The 22565-nt window shown below is 44.4% G+C and overlaps 1 protein-coding gene across 3 annotated transcripts in view; it reads right to left on the bottom strand.

Moving 5' to 3' along the window:
* The window catches only part of RAPGEF5 (Rap guanine nucleotide exchange factor 5), a 235505-nt gene that overhangs the window by 178899 nt on the left and 34041 nt on the right, over positions 1 to 22565 (bottom strand). For 2 of the 3 annotated variants that reach the window (XM_027872073.1, XM_027872074.1), the window contains exons 1-3: positions 12275 to 12347; positions 5303 to 5424; positions 2133 to 2301 (exon numbers count right to left, since the gene is read on the bottom strand). In XM_027872073.1, coding sequence (XP_027727874.1) covers positions 2133 to 2301; positions 5303 to 5354 — 221 coding nt within the window. In that variant the 5' untranslated portion in view covers positions 5355 to 5424; positions 12275 to 12347. Of the gene's footprint in view, positions 1 to 2132; positions 2302 to 5302; positions 5425 to 12274; positions 12382 to 21647; positions 21699 to 22565 lie in introns of those variants that run through there. The other variant, XM_027872072.1, reaches the window with a different exon arrangement.

Below are 22565 nucleotides of genomic sequence, written 5' to 3'. Positions count from 1 at the left end.
AGACAGAGATTCTAATGCAAGGAGGAAACTCTGTTATTATAGATACTACCAAACCTTGGTAAGACGAGACCATGACTGGATTTTGGCTCTGGAAGGATTTGTTGTGGTGGTGGGGGGTTGTTGAATCATTTTCAATCATTTCCAGCTTTCTGTGACCCCATTTGGGGTTTTCTTGGCAGAGACACCAGAAAGGTTTGCCGTTTCCTTTTCCAGCCCATTGCACAGATGAGGAACTGAGGCAAACAGGGTTAAATGACTTGCCTAGAGCTACTCAGCTAGTAAATGTCTGAGATTGGATTTGAAAGCAGATCCTCCTTACTCCAGGCCTGGCGCTCTATACTCCACCACCTAACTGCCCTTCCTGTCTGGAATGATAGACCTTATTTAAAAGAAACAGGATAGATTAAAAGGAGGTGATGAGAAAGGTGGCTTTTCAGATAAAGATATATTCATGTGAGAAAATCAAGGCACCGTGGCCAAGGAATCACAATGGAGATTATATGGTTAAAATTAAACAAGAACAGATTCAGAAGTGATACCAGTATTAGCATATACTACAGACCATGTGCATGGGAATGAGAAAGAGATGAGTTCTATAGGGCACAGTAATAACCCACTTGATAATTTCGAGTCATCTAGTCCAGGTGAACTATATTCTGGGGTCTTAAAAACAACCTTACAGGTATGGCCTGGCCACTTTCAGAGATGATTAGGTGAAAGACCAGGCAGAATGAGAAAGTGACCACAGAACTGGGAGAAGAGCAAATGTCTCAATTATCTTTTTAAAAAATGAAAGAGAATAGCATCTTCATACAACAAGCCAGCGAGCTTGTCATCAGCTTCAGCAAATTTCTGAAGAGATTATCAAAGGGATTGTTAGTGAAAATCCAGGAAAGAGCCAGCATCACTTTCCCAACAGTGTGAGGTGGAAGCCAAGAGATGTCACTGCTGCCTCGGGACACATTAAGAGGAGCACAGGCTTGAGGACCAGGGAAGAGATAGACCTGCTGCCTTTGAACGGGCCAGACCCCACTTCAAGCCCGTGCTCATTTCTGGGCACTATAATTTAAGGGAAAAACCAGAAATAATGATAATTTGTCAAGTGTCCAGAGAAAGACGATCAGGATAGTGAAATACCTTGAGCCTGTGCATTTCAAGACCCAGCTAAAGAAATAGGGATGTTTAGCCTGGAAAAGGAAAGACTTAGAGGGTGAGAAAAGACCTGTCTTTGAGAACTTGAGGGACCATCAGGTGGAAAGGGGTGGGCCTTGTGTTTCTTGGTCCACAAGACAGAACCAGAAGCAATGGGTGGAAGTTTCAGAGGCAAATCTGGGCTTGAGGATAAGGAAAAACTCCCTACAAATAGTGATGACACAGAGAGGAATGAATGTGCCGTGGGTTTCCCCTTATCGGACTTCCTCGAGGAAAGGTGGTATGCCCCCTCCTAGGGGAGGGGGTGGAAGAAATTCTCTGTCAGTCATGATCTGGGCTGAGACAGCCTTGAAGCTCCCTTCCAAAGCTGGGAATCTGTGCTGTTTCAAAGCTAAGTCATATACCTGCTGCTTACCATGAAAGGACCTCGATCGTTTCAGAGCCTAGCACATTCCAGACCAGGCTCAAAGCCACCAAGCTGAAGAGGGTTAAAATCAATTCTACCATATAATGAGGATCAGGTAAAAGAAAATGGTTATTTTGGTTATGGATAAAGGTCAGGAAGTAACTTTTCTTTCTTTTTTTTTTTAAGTTGGACTTGCCTTAGGCTAAAAACCCAAATCCATCTTCCTGCCCCCTCCCTGGCCCCCACCTCCAGCCCCCTGTCCCAGCTGGAACTCCTTTGCTACTTTTCACCCATTTTTACATATTCATGATATAGCATTTCCCTATCAAGTGATGGTAATCAGGATTCATTTATTTTAATTTGCCAAATGTTGTATTCCCATGATTTCCCACCAGGCTGTTGAGCCCTGCTCTTAAGGAAAGAAAGTCACAACTTGGCTGATGCCAAGATAGATGAACCCCAGGAAGCCGCTGTTTGGTTCCAATTTGGGTTTTCTCACCCTCTTGATTTGCACCTCCCCGCATAGCAGTCAGAAAGGAGAAGAAGCTGAGTCAGAGAGGAGTGGGTGACTTACAGGTCACAGTCGTCCCCCCTTGATGGGCTGAGCGGCACCAGCTGTAGCAGGAGGCGCACCCCATTCTGCCATTCCTCGGCCCTTTCGTATTCACAGTACAGGTAGCTGCATTCATCTGAGGAAAACTGGTAGAAAACGTAGGTGTCCTGGAAATACAGATGCTGGTCCACTGGGAAAAACAAAAAGGGATCCATTAGTTCAAAAATCTACCCAGGTTTCCTTTTTATCTCATGTCACAGACACAGGGACACCATGTGTATTTTTCTTTTCAAATGCCAGGCCTCCCAACATGGCTGTCTTTTCTCTTTAAACTTCAAAGCTACAAGGATTTGTGAATAACTTCCTCCTCAGATGCAAGCTGCAGCCCCTCTCTAACTTAGTAAACAGTCTTTGAGCATTCCTAGGATCACCACTTTCAAGATGAAATGGACCTTTGAGGTCAGCTAGTCTAACCCCCTCCTTTTCTAGATGTGGAAGAGAAAACTAGAGAGATGGAGAGCTGGAAAGTACCCTGAGAAGCCATCTAAACCAATCCACCATCTAACAGATGAGGAAACGGAGGCCCAGAGAGAAGCCACTTGCCCAAAAATACACAGATAAGAAGCAGCAGAAGGAAGGCTAGAATGCAGGTCCTCTGAACCCAGAGCCAGCTCTTCCCATTCCAGCATACATGTGCAAATCCTGCCCAACGTTGGTGACCTGTACCAGTCATTCACTTTCAGATTCTGTTTCCATATCTGTACAATGGGGATAATAACAGCATCTACCTCACAGATGGTTATGAAGATCAAATGCAATAATGTGGAAAATGCTTTCTGGTGCCATAGAAATATTAGCAATTATTACTATGTGGCATAAAAATTCAGCACCTTATAATAATAACAATGGAGAGTCGCATAGGACTTCAAATAGATGCTTTCATTCAAGCCTGGTACTACAGATATAAAAAAAGAGGCAGAGGGAAAGTGATTTGCCTCTGGTCACATAGCCAGTAAGTGTCAGTCAGTGAGCATTTATTAAGCACCTATTCTATATGTCAAAGGTGAGATTCAAACTTAAGTCTTCAAGGCCTCTAGGCTGCCTCTCACCCTGTAGCAGAACTGGGCAGTAGCTTCCTGCCCCAGTCAGGCTTCCCAGAAGCTTCCTTGCCCCTACTTAGGCGGGCCTTAGACAACCTTCCATTACCAGAGACCTGCTCAAAGTCTTCCCAGATTGATCAGACCAGCAAGAATCCTCGGTCCCAGGGGTCCCTCCCAGGCCTCCCAAGAGAACCACTATTCCTCCGCTTTATGCTTGCATTTTCACAGGCAGATCTCCCTAAGTTTCCTGTGGTTGTTGCAACTCTTTCAATGACCTAGGCAAACAGAAACAACAGGAAATGAACCCAAGAGGGAAGGAAAAGTGTAAATGACTCAAAAATAAGGAAAGCATCTTAACGACTCTACAGGACAAGTCCAAGGTTTGGAGACAAGGCCTCAGGTCATCAAGACTGAGCCCTGTCCTACTGCCCGCTGGATTTCAAGAAACACTAACTCGTTCAGATGCCAAATAGGAATCAGTTCCATTTTCTAAATGCGACCAGGAGGGTTTTTTTTTAAAAAGTCAATACACTTCAATTCAATTCAATAGATTAACAAATGCCAGGCACCGCACTAACCCCAGGAACACAGCACAGCAGAGTAGAAGAACACTTTCTCTGCACTTAGACCCTGACATGCATGGCATTAGGCAAGATATTCAACCTCCCTGGGCCTCAGTTTCCTCATCTATAAAATGGAGTAAATGACTTTTGAAGTCTCTTCCAAATCTAAAGCTATGACCCTACAAAACCAGCCCCTGACCTCAAGGAGTTTCCATTCTGCTTAGACACAAGTAAAGAGAGAAGTCGATAGAAGATATTTGGGATGAAGGAGGGGGATCAGCAAAGGTCCCTGTGTAGGCTGAAGGGACTCAAGCTGAGCCTTGAAGGACTTTAGGGATACCAAGAAGAGGGAGAGCATGCCAAGCAAGAGGAAACAGCCTGTGGAAGCGTGTGGAGGTGGGAGATGAGATATCAACTAGAGGGAACAGTGTTAGTTCATCTGGAACACAAAGTATCTAAGGGGAAGTAATATGTAACCAGCCTGGGAAGCTGGGCTGGAGCCACCCTGGGAAGGTCCAGGCTCTCGGTTTCACCATCTCACTGGAGGGTAAAGGTCACCCAGTAACAACCAACCTTCAGGGCTTCAATGTTCCAATCTAAAGCCAAGGGGCCGCCTTGGCAACATTAGATAAAGAATCCTCATCTCCTGGAATGGAACCCTTCCTTCCCCACCCACGCCCTGCCAAACCACAGGAATTGACATCAATCACTTCCAATTAAGCTGCCAAGGCTCCCCTTTCAAATGCAGCGGGGTAACTGGGAATTGGGGATTCCTAAGTCCAACTTAAAAGGAAGCAAGCTTTCTCACCATCTGACAAACCAGTCTCTGGAAACAACTACAAACCAGTCAGGAAAACCCACAAACATATAGTAATTCAAGATGTCCTTAGTTTAAAAAAAAAACAAAACTATAAGAAAACAAAAAAAAAATCAGTGTGGGAGTGTCCCAGGAAGAGGAGAGAGGACTGGGAACAGAACAGAGCCTGTCCTCTCTCTGTCCTAGCAGGTAGGTCACCAAGCATCTTTCTAAAATGTTGATGACCAGGACCTGTCTAGAAAAGACTGCCCCCAACACCTAAACCATCTCCATGGCATGAGGAATACAAAGATATTCATGGTGGCTCGGGGAGGGGGGGGAATTGCCAATACAAATGAGGTGTGCTCAGCTTCTGCCCATTTTATAAAGGGGGCAAGGTTTGGTTTGGTAAGGCCACCTATAGTTGATCAGCAAATGTATCAATACTGGAGTAGTGGATAGAGCCAATCTCTCCAAACCAGCAACATCTAGGTTTAGATCACACCTGCGACCCACACTGGCTGGGTGAGCCTGGGTAAGTCATTTACTCATCTCACTGCCCCATGAAACTCACTAAGATTATAGGGTGCAGACAGAAAATAAAAGGTACAGACCTGAATTGATAGAAGGAGCCTTCAAAATGGGGATGCCACACAAAGATGAAGCCACAGGCCCAATAAAGAAAGGGCAGTGAAATCAGAGATCCCAAGGCGCTGGTTTTAGGATACAAACCTGAGAGAATGATGCCCATGTCCAGAAGTAGCTGCCACACACCAACAGCCATGGAGCGACACTGAACGAAAGGACAGTTCTCCAAAAGCCAGTCCACGAGCTCGGAACCCACACAGCTCCTCCTAGACAAACACAGGACAACTGTAAATGACTCTAAGATGAACAAAGTGTTGGAATGGCCTTAGCATTGAGGCGAATGAGGAGAGGGAGGTGGGAAATAGCCCCAGTGTCCTGGGCCCTAGGCAGACCCCAGATGGGTTCACCGAGCTCAGTCCTGGGTTTCATATTGTAGGCAAGACACTGATCCACTGGGAAAGGTCCAGAAGGGGTGAGCTTGATATTGATGGAATTAAAACCTTTTTACTCAAGGAGAAGTTGGAGGGGAGTACTAAAGGCTGGAGACAAGTCTCACATCCAAGCTTCTGATTTGGAACTGGCAAGGACCACAGAGGGCAGCTAGTGAGACTCCTTTCACTGATGAGGAAAGTAAGGCTCAGCAGAAATGGGGTGGATGGATGAGCTGGACTGAGGGTCCTTACCATGGGGTCCACAGATTGCTTCCTGTGGAGAGATTTCAGGAAGTTCATGAACTTGGACGGTGAAAAAGACTTCATTTTCACTCACCTCTAACTGAAACCCAGCATTTCCTTCAATTATTTAAAAAACATAATTGTGAGAAGGGATCCAGAGGGGTCATCAGATGCCAAGGGGTCCATGGCACAAAATAGGTTAAGAAGCCCTGGTCTAGACTATCACCCTAAGCAACCTCCTAATGTTAAGGACCCATGACCCTAAGATAACGACACTGACCCAGATCTGGTAGGACATGAACTCTGAGGTATCCCACCACTCTGGTCAGGGGTGAACAGATCTCACAGTAAAAAAGACCTTCAGGGATGTCCAGTCTGATGCTCTTGTTGGACAGGTGGAAGACAATTCAAGACTGTAAATGACCTGCTCCATTTTACACAGCCAGTGAGTGGCAAAGGGCCATCTGAACCCTGGTCCTCTGACTCCAAATCTGGCCCTTTCCACTGTACCACACTATCTCTCTTTCACTCCATGCCTGGAACACTGTTTTTCCTCCTCCTCCTCCTCCACCCCCTCCTCCTCTTCTTTTCTGCCTCCTGACTTTCCAGGCTCCCTTCAAGATTCAGCTCGAATCACACACATACACAGCGTATACGTATATGTGTCTACGTGTACATAGAGTACATATGTGAAATGTGTATATGTGATATATACGTAATACAGATATATAATTAAAAATTACATCATATAATATAGACAACTATATTACAGATACAGATATTACATCATTGTTTTCATGTTCTCTTGACTATTAGAATTTAAGCTCCTGGAGGGCAGAGGTGATTTTCACCTTAGATCCCCAGAGCTTAGCATCGTACTTGGCATTGACTAAGTACCTGTTGACTGAATGACTGACAACCTCCCTGTGCCTCAGTTTCCTTGTCTATACCATGAGTGGGAGGCACACCAAGGCCTCTTCTGGCTCTCAGTATATGGTCTATGAGCTGTGAAAATTTGAAAAGTAGAACTTACAGCCATTGAAAGAGTTAATCTTACAGTCAGTGGAAAGGCCGAGTAGGCTAGGAAGACTATGCGTAACAAATCTTCAACATAGGAGGTCTGTATGGGGTCATAGTTTGGAACTTTGGACAAAGCATCTCTAAGAGGCAAAGTGAGGGTGCTGGAAAGAGTGAATGAAGGACCTGGAGTCATGAGGATTTGAATCCTGCCTCCAACACTGACGAGCCGTGAGACCTCAGCCTCAGTTTCCTCATCTGCAAAATGGGGATGATGAGGATGACGATGAAGATGACAGCACCTCCCTCCCAGGGTGGTGGAGAGGTAACAATGAGATAACAGCTGTAGCATGCTTTAAAAGCTTGAAGCAACTTCTCTAAATGAGAGCCCTGATGATAATGATGCCTGACCTGGTGAGCTGCCTAGATGCTAACAGTGATGCCACAAAGAGCAATCAGTTTAAAGATTTCAAAGCACAGACAGCAGAAGACCTGTGAGGAGCCCCCAGGGTTCATTAGCGAATTAGCCTGATGATATAATGAAAAGCGGTTGATTTGGAGGCACTAGCCTCACAGACTCATTGTGAAGATGAAAAAAGACAATGTGTGTGAGCATTTTTCAAATCTTCAAAGCACTCTATGGATGACAGCAATTATTATTATTGTTGATACAAAAATTCTAATAAGCACTGTTAAAAAAAAAACCTTGGGGTTTAGCAAGCATTCTCATAGAATAAGCAGCCCTTGATAATTATTTCTTTTTAAAAATGTTTTTAATCATATGAAAAAAAGCTTTAAATCGCTATAGATTAGAGAAGGCAAATTAAGACAACTCTGAGGTACCACCTATCAGATTGGCTAATGTGACAGAAAAGGGAAGTGATAAATGTGGGAGAGGATGTGGGAAAATTGGGACACTAATGCACTGTTGGTGGAGTTGTGAACTGATCCAACTATTCTGAAGAACAACCTGGAATTATGTCCAAAGGGCTATAAAACTGCATACCCTTTGATCCAGCAATACCACTAGTAGGTCTGTATTCCAAAGAGATGAAAAAAGAGGAGGAAGGACATGTTTTTACAAAATTATTTGTAGCTACTCCTTTTGTGATGGCAAAGAATTGGAAATTGAGGGGATTTCCATTTGTTGGGGAATAGTTGAACGAGTTGTGGTATATGATTGTGATTGAATACTACTGTGCTATAAGAAATGACAAGGATGCTTAAAAACCCTACAAAGACTTACACAAATCAATGCAAAGTGAAGTGAGCAGACCCAGGAGAACAGCGTACACATTAATAGCAATATCATATGATAATCAACTACGAGTGACTTAGCTACTCAGATCAAGGCAATGACCCAACACAATTCTGAAAAATGCTATCCACCTCCAGAGAAAGAACTGATGAAGTCTGAATGCAAATTGAAGCAGACTTTTTTTTCACTTTTATTTTTTGTGGGGGGTTTTTGGTCTATGTTTTATTTGACAACATGACTAATATGGAAATATGTTTTACATGATTGCACATGTATAACCTATATCAAATTGCTTACCATCTCAAGGAAGGGGAAGGGGAGGGAGAGAATTTGAAGCTAAAAAATTTTTAAAAATAAATGTTAAAAATTGTTTTTACAAGCAATTGGTAAAAATAAAATATTATTTTAAAAAATTTCATTGAGATCTTTCTTTTCTTTTTTTACATCACCATTGTTTCTTCTAGTATCCTTCCCTAATAACCTCCCAGAGAGTCATCCCATAGGACAAGTACTATTTTTAAAGAACGAGAAAAAAAAAAGAGGAAAAAATCAGCGTAACTGACCAATATATCAATGTAAATACTGGCTATTATTATATAGCCAAAAAGTCTGAAAATATGTACAACGTGAGACACTTTGTGGACCTCCCACATCTGCAGGGGTGGAGTTGGCTAGGAGTGTCCTCTCATGTCCTTCCTTCCACTCCTGCTTCTTCTTTATAAATTTGCAACATTGAGTTTGGGGGGTTTTTGTGGCTGTTCTTTCCATTTTGTTGTTGCAGTCATCGTGTATGTTGTCTTTTGGCTCTGTTCAACCCCTGGGCAAATCCTTTAACCTCATTGAATCTCAGTTTCCTCATGTATAAAATGAAGATGTTGGACCAGACAGTCCCTAAGGTCCTCCTCAGCTTCAGATCTGGCTCCTATTATCTTCTAACATAGACACGTCTTGAGACTTTGAAATAGCAGATGTTCATTCTGAGTCATGAGGAAGCACCCAGGCGCGTTAGCCATCAGCATTCTGCACAGGTGAGTGAGTGGCTAAATTATCCAGCTAAGGTGCTTGGGAGCCAGCCTCCAACTTCTGCTATTGAGGAAATGTAGTGTTTGACACACAGATTATTTCAAAGTCTCCCGGATGAAGTTGTTTTGCAAGCAGACTGGCAATGTGGCTTTTCAATTTATTTGTGGAGCTCACGGTAATAGGAAACACTCTATTCCTTGCCATCGTGTTAGCGACTTGTGTCTCTGTCCATGGAAGAAAAAACCATTTCTGGCAGATCGCCAGGGATCTGAAATAGCAAGCCTCCTGCTCTCTACCCCATCTCCCACGTCCAGGAACAGGTGGGGTGTTTCATGCATCACTTGTCTCCTCCAAGATCCTGACTCATTTCTATGTTCTCAGCTTCTTCCAGGAGAAAAAATAACTTCAGTCAATCCCCCGGGAGATAGAAGAAATAAAACTGAGAGCTGCCATAGACACCGAGGCTGCGGGATCAGGTTGATGTGGACAGACTAGTCAATGCGCTGTCAGCTCACTGCCAGTGCCCACAAGGAACCAGAAATAGGCCCTGCTCTAGATGGAGACCATTATAGTAACAACAATATTATCTGACTTCTAGAAATTACTTCAAGTGCTCATATTCTCTTACCTAAGCCTCATAAGAACCCTGGAAGGGAGGTGCCACTACCGCTGTACAGGAGAGTTTAACTTGCTTGTGTTCACATTCACATTCAAAAAGCACTGTATCAGAGGCAGGATTTGAACCCAGGCTTCCCCTGACTTCAAGATCAGCCTTCTTTCCATTACATCATGCCAGCTTCTCTATACAGCAAGACAGATCTATCTGCTTACAATATTACTTCAGTGAGTGGTTTCAAAAGACCAGGTGCAGGATGGGAAGTTTTGGTCTAAGAATCTACCTGTGATATTTTTAAGAAGATAGAATTCTGTACAGTTTTTATACTAGTGTCTCTAGAGATCCTGCAAACTTTAGTCTAAAATAATGAATGAATCTAATAAGATGAAATTCAAAAAATATAAATGTAAAGTAATGATCTGGGGGGTCTTAGTGGACTGCAAGACCCATCTGAATCAAAGAGTATAATATGATGTCCATAAAGCTGAAGGAGATTTTGGGCTGCATTGAGACAAAGAATCTAGGACTAAGGAAAGGATAGTCCCAATGTATTTGACCTTGGTTAGAGTACTGTCTGGAGTTCTGGGTTCCACTATTTAAAAAGGACATTGATAAACCAGAGGGAAGCCAGCGGTGGTCTACAGGATAATGAAAACCCAAACGTTGGTGCCTCATGGAGATCAGTCAAAGGAACTGGGGATGTTCAGGATGGAGAAGAGAAGACTAGAGTGGGGTGAGGGAGGGGAGGGGGCATGACAGCTTGTTAATGTATAAGGATGGGGGAGGGTGATTGAAAGAGTCACCATTATAGTCTCAAACAAAATTCCCTACACCCCTGTACCTTTATCCAATTGGAATGCCTCTTGGGTTGAGTTCTATAAGCAACCAATCAAATGTTTAAGCTAGGTGTAAATATAAGGAGTGCCCTGAAATTGGTTGAAGACTCACATCCTTGTAGGCCTTAGACAAAAACCTCCAACTGGAGTGCGTCTCGGACTTTTGTGCTGTCTCACTATTAGATCATCTTAGCAAAAGCTCATTTCTAAAAGCTAATTAAGTCTGGCTGGCTAATTGATATCAGTTAATGATCAATGGGAAGAATATTGATGGGGACTCATGAGTGAGCTATTCTCAAATCCCCAATCCTTCTGAATTATCCCTGAGAGCCCTGCAGGGAACAGTATTCAGCTGCCCTCTGTGGACCTCATCTGCTGGTCTGAGTGAGCTTGGAAGAATGAGCCCCAGAGCCTGTACTACCAAAGGATTTAGAAGGCTGTCACATGAAGGAGAAATTAGACATGTCCTGTTTTGTGCAGAAGACACAGATAGAGTGAGAAAAGAGGCAGATTTGGATTTGATCTCAGGAAATACCCCCTAACATTAGAATTACTCAAAACTGGCTGAGGCTGTCTCAGGAGTATATTCAGCCTCACTGGAGGCTTCAAGCAAAGGTTAGACAAGCAGGAGTGTTATCTATATCTACAGATAAAGATGGGACGGGATGACCTTTAGGGCGCTTCTAACTGTCAGGTTCTATGATCCTGAGCATCTAGCCTTCCAAAGAACTTCCAACACGTAGCACGGCACAGTTCTCGGCACACAGAAAGCACTTAATCCATGTGTGCTGATAGCTGAGTCTACTGGGGAGCCAGTAATTCCTGGGGTATGTGTGGATGACAGAATGTGAGCTAAGGAAAGTTCCAGTAGAGGTAAGGGTAGGCCTTGCCTGAGATAGCCCCCTCCCAGTATGTACTGAAGGCAAGTTTGACCAATACCCTAATTGGAGTCATAAACTTCATGTCCCTAATGGACCTGCTCTGAGCACATGGCCTACTGAGGGATCTCAAAAGTCACCCACCACATACTCCATGTTCAAACATTTGCTAAGTGTCTGCTTATTCACCAGGCACTGTCCTAGGTGCTGGAGATAAAAAGACAACCACAAATCAGGCCCCGCCCCCATGAAGCTCTTATTTGATTTGGATGATCCAGTGAATAAACCAATAAGTAAACATAAAGGAACAAAGTAATTTCAAAGAGAGAAAACATACTCATATCTGAGGAGCCCAGTCAGGACAGGTCTCAGATAAGAGGTAGCATCTGAAGTGTACTTTGAAAAAAGTTGGGGATCCTAAAGGGGTAGGTAGGCGGCACCATAGTGAATAGACGACTGGGACTGGAGTTGGAAGACTCATCTTCCTGAGTTTGAATCCTGACTCAGACACTTACTAGTTGTATGACCTTGGACAAGTCACTTAACCCCATCTGTAAAATGAGCTAGAGAAGGAAACAGCAAATCACTCCAGTAACTCTACCAAGAAAACCCCGAATGGGGTCCTGAAGAACAGGACACAAGTGAAAACTGACTAGACAACAACAAAAAGGATGCTGAAAGGTTGAGGTGAGTTAGTTAAGCATTCCAAGCCCAAGGCTGGTCCCTGTGACTCCTCCTGAGCCCCAGCTGGTCAGAAAATGAGGTAATGATTTTAAACAGATATTTTCATGATGATATTCATCAATGGGGTTACCTGTAAACACCCTTAAGGTTCACTCTGTCTTTTATCAGGTCAGATGCTTGCACCGTAAAGATATTCCTCAGGGCTCTCCCGGCGCAGGAAGAATTCTCTCCATAAATCTATGAAAAAAAAATGAATAAAAGACTTTAAACACAAGGCCAAGTTCTACTTGTCAAGGAGTCACAATGCAGCATGCACAGAACACAGAGCACTAAGCTATGTGCTACACACCTGTGTGTGTGTAGACATTGACCACCTTGAGCACATCTCTTTGACATTGGCTATTTTATGTAACTGGATGCAAATTACTAATTGTTTGATTTTTTTCACATGCCAAAAGCTGTTTCATTGAATTCATCAGAGTTAAAGGAGGCAAAGGTTCCCAAAATAAGGATCTAAGTGTGCCACTGTCCCCTGCTCTGTTAAGACCCTGCATGGAGCAAGATATTCAGTCCTGGGTACTCTGTTTTGGGAAGGATCACCCCAAGCTAAAGAGTATTCAACTGAGAGCAAGCCAGACAGTGAAGGGCCCCAAGATCATACCTAACAGCAACAAATAATAGCATTGATATAAAGCTTTCAGATTTGTAAAGCACTTTCCATAGGTTAGCTCATTTGAGCTCAACAACTCTGAGAGGGAGGTGCTATTGTTATCCCCACTTTACAGAGGAAGAAACTGAAGCTGAGAAAAGTTAAGGAACTTGCCCAGGATCACACAGCTGGTAAGTGTCTAAGGCCAAATTTGAACTCAGGTTTCATCCATTATCCATTTCAACATCCAGCTACCTTAATATGAGGATCTCTTGAAAAAAATGGGGATGTTTAGTCTAGACTAGAGAAAATCAAGGTGTACGTGGTGGTGGAGGAGAAGATACCTTAAGTATATTCAAGTAGTTGAAGGGCAGAAGATAGATTAGATCTATTTTATTTCACCCCAGAGGGCAGAACTAGAAGAAATGGGTAGAATCTGCAGAGAGGTAAGTTTAAATTTGATACCACAACAGTTTTCCTAACAGAACCATCCCCCAGCAGAATGAACCACAGTGGGGTGGGGGTCCCATTCACTGGAGGCCTTCCAACAGAAGCCAGATGATCATTTATGGGGAATGCTTGTGGAAGGAATTCTCATTCAGGTCTAAAGATAGAATCCATGAATGTTGAGCCAGACCCTTCCAGCTCTGTGATTCCAAGATCCCTCTTCCTTTTACACAATAAAGTTTTCCGTAATTCTACTTTCTTAATCTTTAAAGGAAAGCAGTGGCTGCCTGCTTTACCAAAGAAAGCCAAAGTGCAGCACCATCCCAAAATGCATCTGCCCCATAATCATACGCATACATGCACCTGCCTCTGAAGATCTAAGGGGACTGTTTGTCCTTGACTGAGTGAACACCTTATACATGGACACAGAGTTGGAACATTCCTAAACCTATAGCAGGGGGTGTTTGGACCCACACTGGGAGCTTCTCACGGCTCATCTGTTCACAGTGTGGCACCAGCAGGAGCAAATCTAGCTCATGGTCTCATCGTCAGCTGATTCACTAAATGATCCAGAATTTCATCGCTTTGTCTTGTCTTCCTCTCAAAACACCCTTGCCATATCATTCACGTTCTTCGGCACAGATCTGTAATTTTTTTTAATTATGCAAAAAGTTACACAAACATCTAAGAGCTACTCACACATGTTGTAGTTTTGTTCATTTTTAAAATAAAATTCTAGTTGTTTGGAAAACTCCATTTGCTACACTCTGAAGTGCTGGATTTCTCTCTGCCTAAATAGAGGGCGGAGAGTAGATGCCCCTGCTCTTTATCCAAGTTGAAGGATTTCATTGTATTTCTTATCTCCCAAGTCCCAGAGGAAGGGACACAGATGCAAGATTTGCTCTTTTTTCTTGAATGATAACTGTATTATTTTTGTTTTGATTGGGGGGGGTCCTTTTTACACAACCAGGTTCTAGGATCATGACCCAAATGCCTCTCGATGGGCTGCTGATCTGGCCATTTGCCTGATCTGGTGCACACGCCCACTTTAGCCTCCAGTCAATCAATCAACAAGCATTTATTAGGTGCCAACTATATGCCAAGAAATGGGGACTCAAATACAATGCGTCCTTTCCTTGGCCAAGCCCTCCATTTATATATTTAAAACACGCTGTGTTTGAATGTCTCTGATCATAAAACTCTGAAAGATCTATGTCGATGCAGCCGCCCACACTTTTGCTCCTCTGTTCCAGGTACAATTAGGCATGGTTTGTGTTCTTGTGGTTGATTAACCACCTTGTTCCCTTCTTTGCTGAGGTGGGGGCAATGAGTATGGAACATGACATACAAGGCTGGACTTGGTTGATGTGCTGATTAGTTTTTAATGAACCGATTCTTTTCTCTTCTATATTCTTCGTTATAAAGGACATCTCTTGGGGAGGGAGAGACCGGACAGAAGTCCTAGGAAATGAGTGATTTTTAAAATTGACATCTCTTTACAAATGTCATGAGGGGTTAAGGAATGGCAAGGAAGACCATTCTGTTGGTGATGGTGTTGGTGACGGTGACAGTGTTGGTGACGGTGATGGTGACGGTGTTGGTGATGGTGACGGTGATGGTGACGGTGTTGGTGACGGTGATGGTGATGGTGTTGGTGACGGTGATGATGATGGTGACGGTGACGGTGATGGTGATGATGTTGGTGACGGTGATGGTGACGGTGTTGGTGATGGTGATGATGGTGGTGATGGTGATGGTGATGGTGACAGCAACGGTGATGGTGACGGTGATGGTGTTGGTGATGGTGACGGTGTTGGTGACGGTGTTGGTGATGGTGACGGTGATGGTGACGGTGTTGGTGACGGTGTTGGTGATGGTGATGGTGATGGTGATGTTTCAGTTGTGTCTGACCCCTCATGACCCATTTGAGGTTTTCATGGCAAAGATACTGGGGTGGTTTGCCATTTCCTTCTATAGTGGATCCATTTTGTCAGACAATCCCCACCAGGCTAGGAAGTGTCTGAAGGATGGATTTGAACTCTTCCTGACTCCAGACCCAGTACTCTATCCACTGAGCCACCAGCTTCCTCTAAGGAAGACCACAGACTGTCTTTATGAATCACTGTTGCTGTAACATGTACAAAACCCCTTCAGAATTTCAGGGCCAACATTTTGGTAATGAGCTCTCTGAACTTACCCTGGCAATTCAGTTCAATTCAACATGCATTTATAGAGTGTCCGCTATATGTTGAGTGCTAGAAATACAAAGCCACAAACCAAACACTCCCTGCCCTCAAAGAGCTAACATTCTATGAGGACGAAATAATGAGCACAGTATAGAAGTGAATATAAAATTATTGGGATAAGGACTAGAATTGTCATTTCATCAATACAGAAAATTCACAGATGAGCAAATGTCTCCTACCAATGTGGGAATGTTCCTACTTTGTATCAAAGTCTCTGATAGCCGCCAAGAGCTTTGGAGCCATGATTCTGAGAACTGCTCCTGCCATACAGAAAGTGCTTACTAAGTGTTGGTTGGCTGACTGTGTGCAGAGCACCAATAATGGGCCAGGACAAGGATGCAGGAGTTCCCATGAAAACCCTGAGCTCCTGGAGAGCAAGGCTTTGCTTTGTATCCCTGGAGTGGCACGACTCCTGCCACATGTTGCTGTTGCTATAGGGGCGGTTAGGCGGTGCAGTGGATAGAGCATCGGGCCTGGAGTCAGGAAGACCAGAGTTCAAATCTAGCCTCAGACACTTATTAGTTGTGTGACCCTGAGCAAGTCATTTACACTATTTGCCTCAGTTTCCTCATCTGTCAAATGAGCTGGAGAAGGAAATGGCCAACCACTCCAGTATCTTTGCCAAGAAAACCCCGATGGGGTCACGAAGAGTCAGACACAACCAAATGACCACAACAACTACCACATGGTAGTCACTTAATAAATGACTGTCTGACGTCAGCTCCTTAACCACTATGACAATCTCTCACACATACACAAAATATACACAGAGTAATGTTTTTGACCTGCACGCATCCTCACTGTCTTTTACTGGCCCCTGCTTCTCACTGTCTATTACTGGCCCCTGCTTGAAGCCTTTCCAGCAGCATGATGTGACAGCTGAGAGCTTTGGCCTTGCAGTCAGGAAGACTTCAAATCCTGCCTGAGTCCCTCAGCAGCTGTAGGATCCTGGGCCTCAGTTTCCTCTTCTGTCAAATGAGGAGGTTGGACTTGGTGACTTCTAAGGCCCTTTCCAGTTTTTGTTCTATGGCCCCACAGCCCTAGGTCCTGCTGAAGTTTACTTTCCACTAGCCTCGCCTTCAAGAATTCACAGCCACCTCAGAGGCTCTGTGGGGCTGATCCTGGTGAGGGAGGATAGTGTCGCCCAAGACAAAAACTACCTTTATCTTCTTGTCTCCCAGGGGGCCTCTGAGGCTGACTTAGAAGGAATGGTAGCACCTTGGCATCTAAGGGCACCAGGATATATAGTATTGGATTCCCATGTCTCCACCCCACCCCCACATCAGCAGCCTTCTTCCAAATTGCAAAGCTGATCCTGAAGCACTTAGCTCTGGCAGCTCAGTCACCTGGGCCATCTCCTCTCTTTCAGGCACACATATCGATGGTTTTTGTCTTATAATAGAAACAAAAAGTTTGTCATTTTCCTGGCTTGTCTCCTGATATAGCTTCTCATCCTGCTCCATAACTGTTTCTATCATCCATCCAAAGCAAAAAAAAAGCACATAAAAGGGATTGATTTAGATCTGACAGAGAACAAGTCGAACATCTTCGTGGGGAGACGTTGCACGTGTCTCATTATCACCTCCTAAACAGAGCTAAAAATGAGTCTTCCACCATGTTCCAGCACACCCATCCATTCTGGTGAGGACACAACCACAAATAGAGTCTGGAAGAGTCAGGAGAGATGTCACGAGGCAAGGAGGAGACTGGAGCTGAGCCACACTTGGGGAACTTGGCTCTGCTCCTAGTTCCATGGCGCTGTCACTTTGTAAGTCAAACACGTATGGACTGACTGCTTAGCGTCGGTTTTCGCCATACACCCTCAACCTTCCTGGACCCATAGGAAGGGTATGTGGGGCAGGAGATGGCTCACGGGATGTGGAATCAGGAAGACCTGGGTTCAAATCCCAGCTCTGCTGCTACTGTGTGCCATAGACAAGTCACAAGACCTTTCTGAGCCTCAGTTTCCTAATCTGTAAAATGAGAATAGTTCTACTGTTGTGTTTACCTCACAGTGCCGGGCACATAGTCAGCACTTAGTAAATGTTTGCTTCTTTCCTTCCTTCCTCACAGGTCTTCTGTGAGGCTCAAATGGGCAACTAGGTGGCACAGTGGATAGAGGCTAGACCTGGAGACAGAAAGACCCAAGTTCGAATACAGCCTCAGACACTTACTAAATGTGGGATCCTGAGATCTTAATCTCTATCTGCCTCAGTTTCCTCCTCATCTGGGATAATAATTGCACTCAGCTTCTGGGGTTGTCATGAGGATCAAATAGGATGATATTTAAGAAGTATAATATAAATGCTAGCTAATATTATTAATGTTTTAAAATGCATTACAACTTAGAGAAATGTAGGTTACTATTATTGGTATTATTTCCACTGCCAAGGAAAGCAGGGCCACAAGAAACCCCTGCCATGACCTACTGCCTTAGGTCCTTGAGAAGTGGGTCTCCTTCTGCCATCCCATTCAACTTTGGGCAAGCATGCGGCTCCTGCCTTCAGTGACCCTGCTGCCCCAATTACTCACAAGGATGTCAAGAGAAGCTGAGGCTGCAATGAACCCAGCCTTCCATTTCCACACATACGGGCAACCGATATTTCCTAAAAATGATCACGAGGTCCTCTCCCCAAACTATGAATCTGCTGCTGTCCAAATGAAATGTAACCATCATTAATGTGGTCAAGGCTAAGCAAACCACAACCTGAGCTACCCACGATAAAGAAGGTTTATAAAATAATGATTCTAGAATTCTCTACTCTAAATACCAGAGTATCTAGAGTACTAGTAAAGTATACTAGTATAGTGTAGTATATACTAGCATAGTATATACTAGTATAATACACTGGTAGCATCTAGATACTCAAGACAAGCCAAGGTATTCCTTTTCATTCTATGAATTTGATGCTTCTGGTGGGGTAATGGACAGAAGGTTGACTTTAGAGTCCAAAAGACCCAAGTTCAAATCTTGCCGTTGACATATACTAGCTATGGGTCACTAGGCAAATGACTTAACCCCTCAGTGCCCTGGGCAGCACATGCAGACTGATCTACGTATCAGTTGCAGATCAGTTAGCCAGACAGGCAATAAACATTTATTAATCTCCTGCTATGCACCAGGCCCTCTGCTAAATGCTGGGGCTACAAATATGAAAAAAAGACAGTTCCTGTCCTCAGGGGTAACAGGGAAAGGAAACAGTTCAGAAGGGGGCCCAAAGGATCCATGATGGAGACCTTCAAAGGAGGGGACCTGGGAGGGAAATGAAGAGATATCTGGGCTGAGCACCCTCCTCAAAGGGTGGTCTGGGAGGAGCTCTCCTCTCCACCCTCCTATCAGAGGCAGGAGCACATGGTGAGGATCTGCATTGACAGAGAGACTTTTCACATTGCAAGCTTTTCAAACCAATGAAAGCACAGGTTTAAACAGATAGAGATACTGGAAAGGAGAGAAATGGGAGACAGAGACAGAGAAGGACAGAGAGGAGGGGAAGGGGGGAAAGAAAGGGGAAAAGGAGAAAGAGAGGAAGAGAGAGAGAAGAGATGAGGAGCAGACAGTAGAGTATAAATGAATGAATGATGCATTTATTAAGCAGTTTTGTGTACAAAGCACTCCGGTCCCCACTCCCCAGGAGCTCCCATTCTAATGGGAGACAACACTCAGGAGGTTTCAGCGGCAAGTCAGATAGAACATCCCATGCTCCTTAGGCTGCAGCCACCAAGCACATGTTAACGTTTCTTCTTAAATGTCGTTTTTGCTGATAAAATCATATCAGTTTTTGATGTGGAACCATTTGATAGGGTCAAGGACTTTGCGGGCAAGAACATCCCTGCCTAGGTCTTCAGAAGTTGTGGCTGTAGGACCTGCAGCAGTAGTACCCAGGCTATGTCTCCAGAGGGGCTGCTTCTCAGAAGGACGGCTGAGGGCACTGGACTGGAAGCAGTCTGACTGCTAAGACTCTTGTGATCAGGGTCCTGGGCTGTCCCCCTCAGAGTCTGAGACCAGCTGGTGCCCAAGGTGGTGATGCTAACCTGCCTGGTTCATGCTGCCTCCTCTCTCTCCCTCAGGGTGTCTGGCTCCTTTTTCTAGGCTGGCTTGTCTGTCCCGGGTACGGCAGCTGCCATGGCTAGCCCTTTCTGCACAGAGGCTGCTTCCTGAGATGATGTCTGCGGTGGGGGGTGGAAGCCTGCAAGACCTGTGATCTGGGAGATGCTGCCTCTCCCAGGACTCCTGAGCCTCTCTGCCTGGTGGGGGCAGCTGCTCAGCAGACCTAGTTGGTGGTGATGAAAAAGCCGGGTCCCCTCTCCACTCTGATTTCTGCCCTCAGTGAGAAGGAAGGAAGGAAGGAAGGAAGGAAGGAAAGAAGGAAGGAAGGAAGGAAGGAAGAAAAAGGAAGGAAGGGAGGGAGGGAGGAAGGAAGGAAAGAAAGAGAAAGAGAGAGAGAGAGACAGAGAGAGAGAGAGAAAGAAAGAAAGAAAGAAAGAAAGAAAGAAAGAAAGAAAGAAAGAGCATTGTGTAGAGATTGTGGCCTCAAAGGCAAGAAAACCCAAGTCCAAGGCCTGTCTTTCACATCTGCTGGCTTGGTGACCCTGGGCAAATCACTTAACATCAGAGTACTCTGAACAGCCTTCAGGGACTTCTGGATGCAGAGCGGATACTGGTGTGCATTGGCAGAGGAACTTTCTCATCTGAGAGTTCCCTATATGCAGGTAGTCATAGGTCCTGTTCCTATGGATAGGGATTGTCCTTTGATTTCACTGATATAGGCGCGCGCGCGCGTGCGTGTGTGTGTGTGTGTGCGTGTATGTATGAAAGGGAGGAAGGGACAGAGGGAGACAGGAAAAGAAAGACAGAGACAGAGAGAGAAAGAGATAGAGACAGAAAGAGACAAAAATAAAAATTTAAGCTTTAGTAGCTTAAACTTTTACTAAAGGTTTTGGGACATCCAACACACATACACACATGAATATATACATACATGTAAATATGCATATGTGAATAGATACTGATACATACACATATACACATGCATGTGTGTGTGCTCATGCACGTGAAGGCACTTCATCCTGGTGTGGAGGTGACCCTAAATTCTTGGCAGCTAAGCCAGCAGAGCACAAACTTGGGAAGGTCTGACACCAGTCTAGAATACCTTCAAGTACAGACCCAAGGATGGCCTGCCATCATCTAAGGACCAACTGAGGAAAGTCTGAAGAGGATCACCACTGTGGTAACCAAGGGAGGGTGGCTTTTTGGCACAGCAACTGTCAAAGAGCCCCTCCCAAAGAGGGGAATGAGCAGAATGAGGAGAATAATTCGCATTATCCACAGAGGAAATGACTTGGAAAGGCAACCCTGAGCAGCACTTGACCATAGTGACTTCTGAAGTCGGAGGCTAAAGGCTGCCTCCCACTGTTTGGCAGAGTGGATGGTCTGAAGGTGAAGATGGGGCCAATGCTTTCAGACACAGCCAATGGGTAACTTTGTTCCGCTCAATTACACTTATGTTATAAAGAAGCCAATGTTCCTGGGGAATGGTGGAAAGGTGAGGCAAGAAGGCTGCGACATGGGGATATGAGTAGCACCTCATTCCCAGGGTTGTTGTGAAGATTTAATGGGATGACATGTGCAAAGCGCTTTGTGCATCTGAAGATGCTAAATAAATGCTACCTATTATTATTGTTGTTGATATTAAAAAAAATCATGTAAAAGAAGCTAACACTTTTCCATATAAATATAACGAGATATTTATATTTGTTGATGATTGTTAAGTTCATAATAAAAAGAAAACTGTTTCAATCGTATAAGGGCTTGAGTAACCGCACTGATCCAAACCATAGACCCATGCATCCTGAAGTATTATGAAATAAAACTACGGCCTTAACTCCGAAATCGCTCATCATTATTGACACATGTGAAGCTATACACTTACTATACTTATATTTTTAAGAAAAAATAAGAAAGGAATAGGGCAAGGGATGGAGGAGGGAGGGAAAGAAGGGAGGGAGGGAGGGATGGGAAAGGAGAGACAGGAGAGAATATGATGATAACCTATGCTATTAGGGGAAATTTATTTAATGAACTCATAATTCCAGTGATAATAATGTCTTTCCTTAGTGAATAAATGTTGTGACAAAAGAATGGAGACACTGTATAATCATACCTGGGAAGCAGTATGTTCTAGGTATGGATTTGAAATTCTTCTTGCCAGAGCCTATATTTAAAAAGAAAAAACAAGAGGTTAGAAGAACCGTCTTCATACCAAAAGAAAAAGACAAATTGTAGGAGAGAAGAGAAGATGCATCAGCTTCATTCCCAGAAAGTGAGTTTCTACCACCTGGATCCCCTGGCACTGATAGTGCCCTTTCTAATGCCTCAGTAGGCACTGAACCAAAAGCGTCTACAATCACAGACAGCACCAAGGACATCCTGCCTGTTTAACATGACAAGCACAGGAAATAAAAAGTCAAAAGCCAAGATGCATGTATATATGCACACACACACATGTGTCTGTTGATTCCTTGTCTGTACATTTCCACTCAGAAGACCCTGACCTAACCTCTTATCACCTCAGAGCTAGATCATTCATGAAATCAGACTTGCAGAATGGCCAGAGGTCTCCGAGATCCTCAGAATAGCAGCTCACACTCTGAGCATGCCTTAAAGTTTGCAAAGCACTTAACATACAGGTCTCATCTGAGCCTCACCAGAGACCCATGAAAGGATGCTCTTGTGTCCATTTTATAGATGAAGAGTCAATGGTACCAAAAGTTGCATGAGTTGCCCAGGGTCTCATAGCTCTTATGTGTCAGAAGTGGGATTCCAGCCATCTCCATGATGCCCAGTCATCCACTCTTCTGCCCATGACACCAGGCTGACAGCATCTAGACAACTCCTCACCTAAACAGCCACATCTTCTCCATCTGCCCTAGTAAACACCTCAAAGGAGGGAGAAGCCACCCCCTTGCCAGCAGCCCATCCCACTCTTGGACAGCACTCATGGTTCACATCAAGCTTCCAGCTGCCTCCCATTGAATTCTAGAAGCAGGAGGCCACCCATCTCCCCACCTCCAGTTGGTTT

The sequence above is a fragment of the Vombatus ursinus genome, unplaced genomic scaffold (assembly GCF_900497805.2).
Source record: "Vombatus ursinus unplaced genomic scaffold, bare-nosed wombat genome assembly UNPS02014799.1, whole genome shotgun sequence".
Taxonomy (NCBI): domain Eukaryota; kingdom Metazoa; phylum Chordata; class Mammalia; order Diprotodontia; family Vombatidae; genus Vombatus; species Vombatus ursinus.
This window is presented reverse-complemented; position numbering and strand designations above follow the sequence as displayed.